General features: G+C 44.7%; 1 protein-coding gene across 1 annotated transcript; it reads right to left on the minus strand.

Moving 5' to 3' along the window:
* Positions 1-231: 231 nt before the first annotated feature.
* LYZL4 (lysozyme like 4) lies at positions 232-5,556 on the minus strand (the record flags this gene model as incomplete). Its single annotated transcript, XM_079713415.1, has 4 exons — positions 232-301; positions 1,833-1,911; positions 5,164-5,313; positions 5,418-5,556. The coding sequence occupies 4 exons, from the start codon at positions 5,554-5,556 to the stop codon at positions 232-234; spliced, it is 438 nt and encodes a 145-aa protein (XP_079569541.1).
* Between the last annotated feature and the right edge of the window lie 9,064 nt (positions 5,557-14,620).

The following is a 14,620-nucleotide window of genomic DNA, read 5'->3' on the forward strand; positions in this document are numbered from 1 at the left end:
TTTTCATCGTAACAATCACAGTATAATAGGACAAGTGGAGCCCTTTGAACCACGTTGAATAACTAGTGGTTTATTCTGCATCCTGCATCCCTGGATGAAGCAAATTTTGCCCTTTTCCACCTGGAGCCATCAAGCAGTGAGATAATCAACAGGATGAGTGAAGGCAGTGAACAGGAGAGCATCTTCACTAGAAAGATGCCAGTGGCAAGTGCAGCGAGGGTTTCCCAGTAGCTACAGCTTGCATCCGTCCAACCACCGCTCCAGAGTGTCAGAGTGCTGGCAATTGAGGGTCCAGGAGGTCCTGCGGGGAGGAAGGCCAGGGAGAGTGAACTGGAGGGGGCTCCCCATACTCACAGCTCGGCATCTCCAGGGAGCTCAGCCCCCACTGGCCAATTTAAACCCACTGCCTGGCCCCTGGAGCATTTGGGTGGGCACAGTTCTGAAAGCTTTCTTGCATCCCAAGTATGTCTCTCTCGCTGGCTGGTTCCACCACCCGCTGGCATGAGTGCTGGTGCTCCCTCCATCCTGCTCACAGCATCTCCCCTTCCCATAAACCCCACACTGCAAGATGGGGAGGCTGAGCTGTGAACTGCGAAATCCTTCTCCAACCCTGCAAAGCATTTGTAGCTTCTCTGAAGTGAGCATCAGAGAAGCTCTGTGACATGTATGGTGAGTACTTGGCAGATCCTAGTTCTGAAACTGGAACACTTGTCCCACGGCCACGGCCTCTTGTTACCTTTCCATGCACCTGCTTCACCCCTCACCTTCCAAAATTCCTTCCAGCTCCTCAACCTAGGTCAGCTGGACTGAATTTCTCTAACCTTTTCTCTTGGTCCCCCAAACATGACCCTCCTATTCCCAGCCCCTTGGCCAGAATCCAGACCCCAGGTCCTCCTCTCCCATCCTAGAAGTGGTGGGAGTCACCAGGCCACTGCAGACCATTAGACATCAGTTCGTCCCATCCCTCGACCGGGCATGAAGCTCTATGAGTCTTCCAGGGTAGGGGGTCACACAGTTGGAGAAGGGGCGGTGGCCCCCTGGCTCCTCATAGCTACAAAGCAGCAGGGAAAACACACACAGATGTATTTTCAGAAATTGCAGCGCCCTCCATAGCCCCTGGCAGGCACTGCAGAAGGGACTCCTTGGGGAGGCGAGTGGGGGGAGCCTGGGTCTTCTCCCTTCCTGTCCGCCCCAAGTTCCACAGAGCAGCCTGATCTGAGCTTTGGAAAAGCCATGGCAGCTTATTAGCTTAATAAGAGCCCACTTCACTGGGAATCCTGAGCAAGTAAGAGGCCTTGATCAGACTGACCCAGAACATCTCTACTTAGTGCCATACAATGAAGATGGTTTTAGCTCATTAGTGCTTGCCCTAGGGGGCCAGCCAAGTTTCCAAATTAATTGGAAAGTCAAGACTATGCATGAAAGATATTTCCAACACTCAGAAGACAGTTAACATTAACAAAAGGATTCCCACTTTAAAATGCAATCTATTAAATTAGTGAGAAAAATAGGTTAACGTATAAGTGGTGTTGAGACCACCGACCAGCCCTTTGAAAAATATGAAGGTGGATGCCCTGTCTCACTTTTTAATACCAAAATAATTTCCAAGAAGGACCAACATTTAAGTATAAAACCATGACAATTCTATTTTATAATTTATTTAACAAAAACTTAACATAGGGTATTTTGTGCCAGGGACTGTTCTAATATAGAGGAAAACATGGCTTGATTTCTTTAGAATCTTTCATCTTAATCTTGGTTGCTATACACTTACAGTCCCAAACCAGTGGGACTTGATGAGTGGGTGAAAGTCATTAATACAGGCTACTTACCACGCTCCCATTCCTCTATTTCCTTTTACAATTTTCTTGGCACATTCAATTGTCTCCTTTAAATTTGGATTCAATAAAGCTGTGAAGAAAATGAAGTGGAATGATACCATGTCACCACTTGGCAGCTAAGTCAGAATGATGTCAAGGAAGCTACCAGGGGCTCACGTTAAAGAGGCTTCCATGTGATTCCAAGAATAAATCTATCCCTGTATTTTTCTCAGACAACACTGGGAAGTAGCAGGATGTGGTCATCTTTTACTAAATCTATTGATTTTTTCTTATAATTCTTATAATAATATTTTCATTAAAAATGTATATAATGGGGACTTCCCTGGTGGTCCAATGGTAAAGAATCTGCCTTCCAATGCAGGGGACATGGGTTTGATCCCTGGTCGGGGAACTAAGATCCCACATGCCGCGGGGCAACTAAGCCCGCGTGCCACAACTAGAGAAGAGAAAACCTGCACGCCACAACTAGAGAGAAGACGGCACGCTGCAAGAAAGAGCCCATGTGCCACAACTAAGACCCGATGCAGCCAAAAAAAAATGTATATGTATAGTGACTATCCTGTGCTAGGTTATAGAAGAAGCAGTGGAGATAGAATGAGAAACACAATAAATCCATCCCTGCCTTCATAACGCCTACAGTCTGGAAGGGGGTAGATAAAGATTATAGACAATTATAATACAAAGGATACCTGGAACCATGGGGGAATGCAGCATTGAGTGGGGACACCTAATTCAGAGTTGAATTAGGGTCAGGGAAGGGTTATTGGGCCAAGTGACATCTAGTGGAGTAGGTAAGGGAAAGGGGTTGAGGACATCACAGAAGGAAAACTGTTCCAGGCAGAAGGAACAGCATGTGAGAGGGCCCAGAGGTGCCCCTGAAGAACCAACATGTCTATGCATCCATCCTTCCATTCCCTCCTTGGACCGTGAAACCAAGACCTCCCACCTGGGACCCCCTCCTTCTTGCCCGCACCACAGTCTCCCCCCTTCCATAACCTAGTCTGATTGCTTCTCCTTAAAACATTATTTCATTGCCCCCTCGTTGCCTGGAAAACAGAACCTCAAATCCTTGGCTTAGTCCAGCTTTGCCCAACGTGGCTTTCTACTTCCACTGCTTTCCTCCACGACCCCACCATTCAAGACATGTCAAGGGGCAGGAGGCAAAGACAGTGCCAACCCTGATGGTACTGATACCCACAGCTTGGGGTTCATGCACAGATCCTCTTCCCAGACTTTGTTCACACTCATCTCCCAACCTGCATCTGCTCATCCAAAAGTATAGTCCTTAGAAGTCTGTCACTGACCACCTAGCCCACTGTGCCCTCTCCCCTTTTCTGAATAAAACGTCACTTTGATTCGGCACTTATCTGTTATATACATGCATACAAACATACTTACCTGCATAGTATGCATGCATACATACATGTATCAGTCCTAATGCCCAACTATCTTGTAAATTCTTTAAATAAAGGAAAATTGTGTTCATCAAGCACCAGACACCATGCTCAGGACTTAAGACTTGTAAAAGCCTTGTGGGAGCACCCCTCACTCCCCCCCCCCCGCAAAAAAAAGCCTCATCCCTATTCTGATCTGTAGCTCATGGATTGGTTTTGCCTGTTTCTAAACTTTATATGTGGATTCATATAGTACGTACTCTGTGTGACTACCTTATTTTATTCAACATTATGTGAAATTTATCCATGTTGTTGCTTATAGCTGTAACGTATTCATTTCCATTAATGTGTGATTAGAAAAAAAAAGAACATATTTAGGAAAACATTCCTTCATGCACTTTGGTTTTTAAAAAGAGTCTCTAAATGAGAATATACCATGATCTATTTATCCATTCAATTGTTGATGGATATTTGCTCCAGTTTTGGGGTTTTATTTTTTAAAAAAGCTGCTAAGATCAAATAAAATAAAATAAAAGCCTTGTCAGGTAGGTACTATTATTAACTCCATTTTCTTTTAAAAATTTTATTATTTATTTATTTATTTTTGGCTGCATTGGGTCTTCGTTGCTTCACGCGGGCTTTCTCTAGTTGCGGTGGCTTCTCTTGTTGTGGAGCATGGGCTATAGACACGTGGGCTTCAGTAGTTGTGGCACGTGGGCTCCAGAGCACAGGCTCAGTAGTTGTGGTGCATGGGCTTTGTTGCTCCATGGCATGTGGGATCTTCCCAGACCAGGGATCAAACCTGTGTCCCCGGCATTGGCAGGTGGATTCTTAACCACTGCACCACCAGGGAAGTCCCGTAACTCCATTTTCTAGATAAGAAAACTGAGGCTCAAATCACATAACTAGTAGGAGGTGGAGTCAAGGTTCTGTCTACCTTGAAGCCTGTGCTTTTTCTGTTCCCCACCCTGCCTGACAGGAAAACTATGCAATTCCTCTGAATTGCCCCCAGTACATAGCACAAGGTCTAGCCCCTCTAGATGGTGCCTTGTGAGTCCTGTTGGCTTGTGGTTACAAATTCCCAGGGAAGACTGTCTTTCCCCTTTCTCTAGAGTGTCTTCCCTTTGGGGTTTTCTAGCTCATCCCTTTCAGCTGACAGGGTAGCTCTCAGGGCTCTCAGGTCTCTTTGGAGGTCACCAGTGCACCTCCGTACCTTGCTCAGACCCTGTCTACACAGTGACCTCAAACCCCCAGTGTCATCATCAGCTTCAGTCTTCACTTATCTCTCTGCATTCTTGCTCCTCTTTTTAGCCTCTAGGGATTTCTTACTTTCTTGCCAGTTCAGCTAGCTACTTTAAAAGATGGGGGCTTTTTGGTTTTGTTTTTTTTACTTTTTTACATTTTATCTAGTGAGAGGGTTTTTCAGGGTATCTAGTCCACCGTATTTTCATCACAGCACTCAATACCACCTCTATTACAGATAATTGTATTGGATTCTGGAGATAAAAATACATAACCTTCTTATGAGACATAACTTACAGCCCATCTTCTCCCGGTGGTCACTCTGCCTGTCAAAGTGGCCGCCTCCGCTCCCCTTGAAGAAGAGTGTCTTCTATATTAGGCCCAGCCAGAGCCCTCTGCCCTCACCCGTCAGGCTCCTCCCTGCCTCCCCCTCTGCTCACCTGGACGTGGGTCTCCATCGCTGCGTCCCAGGCTGCCCAGCCTGACTCACCGCAGCCCCTTCTCCTCGCGGACCTTTGGCAGTGCAGTGCTCTGCTTGGCCTCCCTGGGGTCCACCCTGGATTTGGCTCAGCTCCGTCTTTGCCAGGCCCTCTTTCTCCCAGCTCCAAAGTTGTAAACGCTGGCCAGCCCTCTGAGCTCAACGCGGCCGCCCCCGGGCCCCAGGGTGGAAGGAGGGAGGGATCTACCAGAGCAGGACACGTGGCAACGGTTCTTGCCGTGGTCACACCAGTCACGGTTGCGGATCTGAAAGAGGCCGTAGCCGGTGTAGTCACCGCGCAAGCTGTCGTAGGCAGCAGTGGGGTTGAACTTGCTCTCAAAATAAGCCAGGCACACCCCGAAGATGGAACGGGAGGGGTGTGGCTCAGAGGAGAGCTGGGGAAGCCTGGGGAGGGGCCAGTGGGAAAAGACGTGAGGAGTGGGGCTGAGAGGGACTACTTACAGTTTTCGAGGCTGTAGCCCTCAAAATCACTCAGGCCTCCTTTGTGGAGTTTCTTAGCCACCACACAGTGCCCCAAGACAGCAGCGCCACTTGGAACCACCAGGTACCTAATGAGGGAGAGCACCATGGACGCCTTCATCCTCTCCAGCTCAGGGTGACGGCCGCCAGGTGAGTGGATGGAGTCACAGGTAATTCCCACCGAGATCACTGGGACTCTGGCCGAAGAGAAGGGTGCTGTGGGACTGGGGGTGTGCAATTCAGTGTGTTCAGAAAAAGGGGATGCCCTCCTGGCTTAATCACAATGCTTCTTCCCATCCTAATTCTGTGTTTCGTGTCACTGCAAACCCATGGTACCCAAGGCCCTGCCTCTTCTCCTCCCCTTCACCTCCTGTTTTCTCCAGAAACTGCTCTCTCCAAAGTCTCCTTCCCACCCCCCACCCCCATTCTTTCCCTCCAGCAAAACCCAATGGATGCTTCTTGGTTTTTTTCACACTCATTTCTCCTTGACAGTAGATACAGATGCTCAAATGCTTTCTTCCTCTTTACTGTGAAAGCAGAACTTGTTCATGAAACACATTTTCGAAAATAGAAAATGAGAAAAGAAAAACATAATTCATCATGGTCCCACCATGATGAGCACAACAGCCACTGTCATGTTGAATTACTTCCACCATTGCCTTTTATCCTGGAATATATTCTGAGCTGTGGTCTTAACCTTTACACAGTCTTGACTCCAGATTTTCTACAAACCAAACTCCAGTGACCGTTTCTCTCATTGTCCTCACAAGGAGACCTGGTCCAGCCCGGACCTGCCAGTGATTAGCTGGGTCGTCACTGGAAAGAGCAGAGAAGTCTCTTAGCCTCACAGCACCTCTGCTTTCACACCTCTCTTCCTCTTGTTCACCTTCACACCGTGACATTCACCTTGCAGATTTCTTTGTACCTGTCCATCTCATTCCCACCCAGGTCCTTTGCACCTGCTATTCCTTCTGCCTTGAACATGATTCCCCCAATCACCACAGAGCTTGCTCTTTCCTGTCATGGTCTCAGCTCAAACAAGCTCACCACTTCAAATAGGATTGTCTGACCACTGCCCCATCCCAGAAAATAGTTTTCATTTTCTTCACAATATAAGTAAATTTCAGAAAGTTCCTTGTTCATTTATTCATTCATTTGTCTACCTCCCATACCAGAGTGTAAGCACCAGGCATGCAGAAAACTGGCCTGTCTTGTCCTCTGCGTTAGCCTCAGAATTTAGAACAGAACCTGGGGCACAGTAGGTGCTCAGTGAATCTTTGATGAATGAATGAATGAATGATTGAACAAAAACATACTCTTCCCAACAGAACTGTCATCGGATGAGCAATAAGTGAATGTGCTGATGAGCATCTCCTGCAGCTGGGAATAGTCATGCCTGTCCCAGTTCGTGCCCACCGTACACCCGCTTACCATCCTTCTGCAGGCCCTTGGTGCCTCCTCGGGGGAAGGGAAGAGCAGCCACTGCAACAGGCTCAACGTTTATTGCAGGAAAGTTCTATCTACATTCCACTCCCTGGATTTTTCAGATGTCACTTCCTTGATAACCCGTTTGCCTTCACCCAAGAGCTTCCAAACCATAAGTCCTTCTTCGCGACCTGCTCTTCTAGAATCTTTTCTATGACATCTGTTGCTATGCACCAGGGTATTCTGAAACAGGGAGGGGTTGGTCACCAGCACATTTGTATTAGTTTTCTATTGCTGCTATAACAAGTCACCTCCAAATTAGCAGCTAAAACAACACAAATGTATGAACTCAAAGTTCTATAGGTCAGAAGTCTGACAGGGCTCACCAGGCTAAAAGCAAGGTGTTGGCAGGGCCATGCTCCTTCCTGGGGGCCCTAAAGGAGGATCCACTCCCTTGCTCATTGGGCTCTTGGCAGAATACAGTCCTTGTAGCTGTAGCACCGAGATCTCTGTTTCCTTGCCGGCTGTCAGCTGAGGGTCATTCCCAGCTGCCAGGGGCCATCTGCATTTCTGGACTCCACCTCCTTCCTCTAACTTCAAAGACAGCAAGGGTGGGTGAAAACTCTCTTTCACGCTGAATCTCATCTGCCTCTCCTTCCATTGTTGTATCTCATGGACTCACCTTCTGCCTCCCCTCCTGCTTTTAAGGACACATGTGATTACACTGGCTCACCCAGACCCTCCAGGATAATCTCCCCATTTATGTCATTTGGAGTTACCCCCAAACAAGCTTCTGCCAGTGGGCCTGGACTGGCAGAGTGAGGGTATGTTCATTTCTACTATGGGGCACCCACATGCTGCTTCTGGGAGGTTTTCTAGTGGAGCGGCCCTGACTGGGTCCTGGGATCCCCAGAAGCTCTGATGCTATAATCCCTCTCCCAGGAATAATGCATCAGCACCCATTCCTCACTGACCATGACCTAATGGAATTTGCATGAGGGGAGAAAACTGTGGCCTTGGGAGTCAATATTATAAGTGTTTATTGTTATCTGGACATTCTCTGGGTTCCGGGAATGGCAGGGGATGTGCTTGCCCTGAGGAAGGCACACTGTGGGACCATCCTCTCCTGCAGCCCTAGAACCTGATGTAGTTTCCTTCCCTCCCTGGCCTGTATTAATTACAAAGGGGGAAATGTGCTCTGCATGGAGAAATCTTGACAGCACCACTCTAACCAAGGTGTCAGGCTTGGCACTGACAGTAGTAGGATGGCCTGACATTATGTGTCACTCGTGCCCTACGGGGGAAGCTACGCAACATCACACTGGCCCCTCGCATTCTGTTCCCCAGGCCTGGTGACCCAAGAAAATGCATCAATCATTAAGCTCCATGGTCCTGAGTCTTCCAGCAAAGCTGCTAGGATCCCTCCTCCCACAAGTGGAGAACACCTGCGTACACACGAAGGCCACCTTTAGCTCCAGAATGCAGAGATGTGCGCATAAGGGGGCCCCTGCCAACGGTTCCATCACAGCTTTGGTTATTGTAAAGATCATTTGTCAACTATAATCCAACTGTAAGATAAATTTGACTGCTTCAAGTCCCAAGTCCACTACAGGAGCCAGGATCCCTGAATTGGGGCCAGGATCAGCCACTTCTAAGTCGGGGACAGGGAGCCAGTCCTGAATCCCTGAGTTTCACCTGCTCTTGCAGGGCTGAGCCCTCTCAGTTTGCCCCAGCCCTGGGCCCTAGCCGGACTTCTCCTGAGCCTTCCCCAACAGATGGATCTCCATCTGCTCCTCAGACATCACCCGATAACACAATCTATAATTACATTTGTATCTGTGTCAATATCTGCATCTATATCTGTACAGCATCTGCAAAAAAAAAAAATGCCTGGAGACAAGAAAAGATGCTGGCCAGCCAATCCTACAGACACTCAAAAACATGCAAGGTAGAAGTTCCCTCTGAAATGATCTAGTTTACCTGTTCTCAAAAGTGTTTCTTGCCAGTGAAGCCAGTCTCATGCAGAAACCCTCGAAGCCAGCTCACTTTCTTTGCTGCCTTTGCAAGTGGCCCGTAGGGACGATATCAGGGCCTGAGGAAAATGCATCCAGTTCATCATGTTATTCATATCTGAGTAAGGCAGAAACAGGACCAGGTCCGGACCTCAGGGCTCCTGAGCCCAAAGAAAGAGGTCTGAGAATATATTTTTGGTCGTCCAGCCAAAACCATTCCTGCCTAAAAGAACTGCAGTGGTGGGCAGAGAGCCCTGAATTGGGCAGGACCCCTGTCTCTGGCCTAGGGGTAGGTGTATGACCTAGTTCTGGCCTGTAGGATGTAAGGGAAAATGCACTGAGGAGAGGACTCCTGGGAATGATTTCCCTTTGGTAACAGAGACAAGGAAGGACAGAGTCCCATTCGAGGCCACCCTGCTTCCCCTTTGAACTCAGCCTCACGAAGCATGATGCTGTCATTATTTGACATTAGGGGACCTAGAAAATGACACTAATACCAAATCAGAGCCTGATACTCCTGATCTCTGAATCACTATCAGCAGTAGCCCATCTCCAGACTTCTTCTTACGCAAGAAAAATAAAGCTCTGTGGCGTGAGCCCCCTTTTGTCACGCATTGTACCTGCTGCTGAAAGCATCTCTGACAGATTCAGGGATTTGTGTAAATCTGCCACACGTTTATTTTCAAATCCAAGCATTTTTAGCTGTGGTGTTGCTTCCCGAGTTTGAAAAGATATTTTTATACTTCAGCTGAAATGGCAACAGAAAGAAAACAGCCGCACTTTTGTGTACTCACTGAGGGGTTGTCTGAGGCAAAGTGTGTTCGCGGAAAGGGAGAGGAGGTGTTTTCTTTTATGAAGATTTTTGTTGTTGCCCGTGTAGGACAAAGCCTCCCTCGGATGCTGATGGAAGGAGAAAGACTTCAGGCTGAACAGAGAGAGACTCTGAGCAGGAGGCAAGGAGGGGACACATCACGACCTTAAGTGACGGCATCGCAGGAGGGAGCCACCGTTACTGTCCCGGGAGCTCCTGAGCCCACATTGCAAAGCGGATGAGGAACCCAGCAGGAACCACCTCAAGCCAAATGGCCCTCATCACAAAGAGGATGAGAAACCACCTCAAACCACAGTGCTCCCATCACAAAGGGTATGAGGAACCCAGCAGGAATCACCTCACACCAAAAGGCCCCGATCACAAAACGGATGAGGACCCTTTGTGATCTGGGCCCTTTGGTGTGTGGTGGTTCTTGCTGGGTTCTTCATCCCCTTTGGGATGTGGACCCTTTGGTGTGAGGTGGTTCCTGCTGGGTTCCTCATCCCCTTTGAGATGTGGGCCCTTTGATGTGAAGTGGTTCCTGCTGGGTTCCTCATCCCCTTTGGGATGTGGACCCTTTGGTGTGAGGTGGTTTCTGCTGGGTTCTTCTTCCCCGTTGTGATGTTGCCCATTTGGTGTGAGGTGGTTCCTGCTGGGTTCCTCATCCAGTTTGTTACGTGGGCCCTTTGTGTGAGGTGACCTGCTGGGTTCCTCATCCTATTTGTGATGTGGGCTTTTGGTATGAGGTGGTTCCTGCTGGGTTCCTTATGCCCTTTTAAAAAAATTTTATTGGAATACAGTTGATTTACAATGTTGTGTTCAGTTTCAGCTATACAGCAAAATGAATCAGTTATACATATTCATATATTCACCATTTTTAAGATTCTTTCCCCATATAAACCATTATAGAGTACTAAGTAGCGTTCCCTGTGCTATACAGTAGGTCCTTATAAGTTATCTATTTTATATATAGTAGTGTGTATATGTCAACCCCAATCTCTCAGTTTATCCCTCCCTCCCTCCCCCTTCCAGCCTGGTAACCACAAGTTTGTTGTCTACATCTGTGACTTCTCATTACCTTTTATTTTTATCTTATTTTATTTTAACATCTTTATTGGAGTATAATTGCTTTACAATGGTGTGTAGTTTCTGCTTTATAAAAAAGTGACTCAGTTATACATATACATATGTTCTCATATCTCTACCCTCTTGCATCTCCCTCCCTCCCACCCTCCCTATCTCACCCCTCTAGGTGGTCACAAAGCACCGAGCTGATCTCCCTTTGCTTTGCGGCTGCTTCCCACTAACTATCTATTTTACGTTTGGTAATGTATATATGTCCATGCCACTCTCTCAATTTGTCACAGCTTACCTTCCCACTCCCCATATCCTCAAGTCCATTCTCTAGCAGGTGTGTGTCTTTATTCCTGTCTTACTCCTAGGTTCTTCATGACATTTATTTTTTCTTAAAATCTCTCTCTATATATGTGTTAGCATACGGTATTTGTCTTTCTCTTTCTGACGTACTTCACTCTGTATGACAGACTCTAAATCCATCCACCTCACTACAAATAACTCAATTTCATTTCTTTTTATGGCTGAGTAATATTCCATTGTATATATGTGCCACATCTTCTTTATCCATTCATCCGATGATGGACACTTAGGTTTCTTCCATCTCCTGGCTATTGTAAACAGAGCTGCAATGAACATTTTGGTACATGACTATTTTGCAATTATAGTTTTCTCACGGTATATGCCCAGTAGTGGGATTGCTGGGTCATATGGTAGTTCTATTTGTAGTATTTTAAGGAACCTCCATACCGTTCTCCATAGTGGCTGTACCAATTCACATTCCCACCAGCAGTGCAAGAGTGTTCTCTTTTCCTCAAAACCTCTCCAGCATTTATTGTTTCTAGATTTTTTCATGATGGGCAGTCTGACCAGTGTGAGATGATATCTCATAGTAGTTTTGATTTGCATTTCTCTAATAATTAATGATGTCAAACATTCTTTCATGTGTTTGTTGGCAATCTGTATATGTTCTTTGGAACAATGTGTATTTAGGTCTTCTGCCCATTTTTGGATTTGGTTGTTTGTTTTTTTGTTATTGAGCTGCATGAGCTGCTTGTAAATTTTGGAGCTTAATCCTTTGTCAGTTGCTTCATTTGCAAATATTTTCTCCCATTCTGAGGGTGGTCTTTTTTATGGTTTCCTTAACTCTGCAGAAGCTTTTAAGTTTCATTAGGTCCCATTTGTTTATTTTTGTTATTCTTTCCATTTCTCTAGGAGGTGGGTCAAAAAGGATCTTGCTGTGATTTATGTCATAGAATATTCTGCCTATGTTTTCCTCTAAGAGTTTGATAGTTTCTGGTCTTAGATTTAGGTCTTTAATTGATTTTGAGCTTATTTTTGTGTATGGTGTTAGGGAGTGTTCTAATCGCATACTTTTACTTGTACCTGTCCAGGTTTCCCAGAACCACTTATTGAAGGGGCTGTCTTTTCTCCACTATATTCCTGCCTCCTTTATCAAAGATAAGGTGACCGTATGTGTGTGGGTTTATCTCTGGGCTTTCTATCCTGTTTCATTGATCTATATTTCTGTTTTAGTGCCAGTACCATACTCTTTTGATTACTGTAGTTTTGTAATATAGTCTGAAGTCAGGGAGCCTGATTCCTCCAGCTCCATTTTTCATTCTCAAGATTGCCTTGGGTATTCGGGGTCTTTTGTGTTTCCATACAAATTGTGAAATTTTTTGTTCTAGTTCTGTGAAAAATGTCAGTGGTAGTTTGATAGGGATTGCATTGAATCTGTAGATTGCTTTGGGTAGTAGAGTCATTTTCACAATGTTGATTCTTCCAATCCAGGAACATGGTATATCTCTCCATCTATTTGTATCATCTTTAATTTCTTTCATCAGTGTCTTATAATTTTCTGTATATGGGTCTTTTGTCCCCATTTGGTAGGTTTATTCCTAGATATTTTATTCTTTTTGTTGCAATGGTAAATGGGAGTGTTTTATTAATTTCACTTTCAGATTTTTCATCATTAGTGTATAGGAATGCCAGAGAATTCTGTGCATTAATTTTGTATCCTGCTACTTTACCAAATTCATTGATTAGATCTAGTAGCTTTCTAGTAGCATCTTAAGGATTCTCTATGTATAGTATCATGTCATCTGCAAAGAGTGTCATCTTTACATCTTCTTTTCTGATTTGGATTCCTTTTATTTCCTTTTCTTCTCTGATTGCTATGGCTAAAACTTCCAAAACTATGTTGAATAAGAGTGGTGAGAGTGGACAACCTTGTCTTGTTCCTGATCTTAGTGGAAATGGTTTGAGTTTTTCACCATTGAGGATGATATTGGCTGTGGGTGTGTCATATATGGCCTTTATTTTGTTGAGGAAAATTCCCTCTATGCCTACTTTCTGCAGTGTTCTTATCATAAATGTGTGTTGAAACTTTTCAGAAGCTTTCTCTGCATCTATTGAGATGATAGTATCATTTTTCTCCTTCAGTTTTTTTAATATGGTGTATCTCGTTGATTGATTTGCATATATTGAAGAATCCTTGCATTCATGGAATAAACCCCACTTGATCATGGTGTATGATTCTTTCAGTGTGCTGTTGGATTCTGTTTGCTAGTATTTTGTTGAGGATTTTTGCATCTATGTTCATCAGTGCTATTGGCCTGTAGTTTTCTTTCTTTGTGACATCTTTGTCTGGTTTTGGTATCAGGGTGATGGTGGCCTCGTAGAATGAGTTTGGGAGTGTTCCTCCCTCTGCTATATTTTGGAAGAGTTTGGGAAGGATAGGTGTTATCTCTTCTCTAAATGTTTGATAGAATTCACCTGTGAAGCCATCTGGTCCTGGACTTTTGTTTGTTGGAAGATTTTAAATCACAGTTTCAATTTCAGTGCTTGTGATTGGTCTATTCATATTTTCTATTTCTTCCTGATTCAGTCTTGGCAGGTTGTGCATTTCTAAGAATTTGTCCATTTCTTCCAGGTTGTCCATTTTATTGGCAGAGAGTTGCTTGTAGTAATGTCTCATGATCTTTTGTATTTCTGCAGTATCAGTTGTTATTTCTCTTTTTACATTTCTAATTCTATTGATTTGAGTCTTCTCCCTTTTTATCTGGATGAGTCTGGTTAATGGCTTATCAATTTTGTTTATCTTCTCAAAGAACCAGATTTTAGTTTTATTGATGTTTGCTATCGTTTCATTCAATTCTTTTTCATTTATTTCTGATCTGGTCTTTATGATTTCTTTCCTTCTGCTAACTTTGGGTTTTTTTTTTTTTTTTGGTTCTTCTTTCTCTAATTGCTTTAGGTGCAAGGTTAGGTTGTTTATTCGAGATGCTTCCTGTTTCTTAAGGCAGGATTGTATTGCTATAAACTTCCCTCTTAGAACTGCTTTTGCTGCATCCCATAGGTTTTGGGTCATCGTGTCTCCATTGTCATCTGTTTCTAGGTATTTTTCGATTTCCTCTTTGATTTCTTCAGTGATCACTTCGTTATTAAGTAGTGCATTGTTTAGCCTCCATGTGTTTGTATTTTTTAGAGATATTTTCCTGTAATTGATACCTAGTCTCATAGCATTGTGGTCGGAAAAGATACTTGATACAATTTCAATTTCTTAAATTTACCAAGATTTGATTTGTGACCCAAGATAGGATGTATCCTGGAGAATGTTCCATGAGCACTTGAGAAAATTGTGTATTCTGTGGTTTTTGGATGGAATATCCTATAAATATCAATTATATCCATCTTGTTTAATGTATCATTTAAAGCTTGTGTTTCCTTATTTATTTTCATCTTGGATGATCTGCCCATTGGTGAAAGTGGGGTGTTAAAGTCCCCTACTTTGAATGTGTTACTGTCAATTTCCCCTTTTAGAGCTGTTAGTATTTGCCTTATGTATTGAGGTGCTCCTA

This window comes from Hyperoodon ampullatus (genome assembly GCF_949752795.1).
Source record: "Hyperoodon ampullatus genome assembly, chromosome: 10".
Classification (NCBI taxonomy): Eukaryota; Metazoa; Chordata; class Mammalia; order Artiodactyla; family Ziphiidae; genus Hyperoodon; species Hyperoodon ampullatus.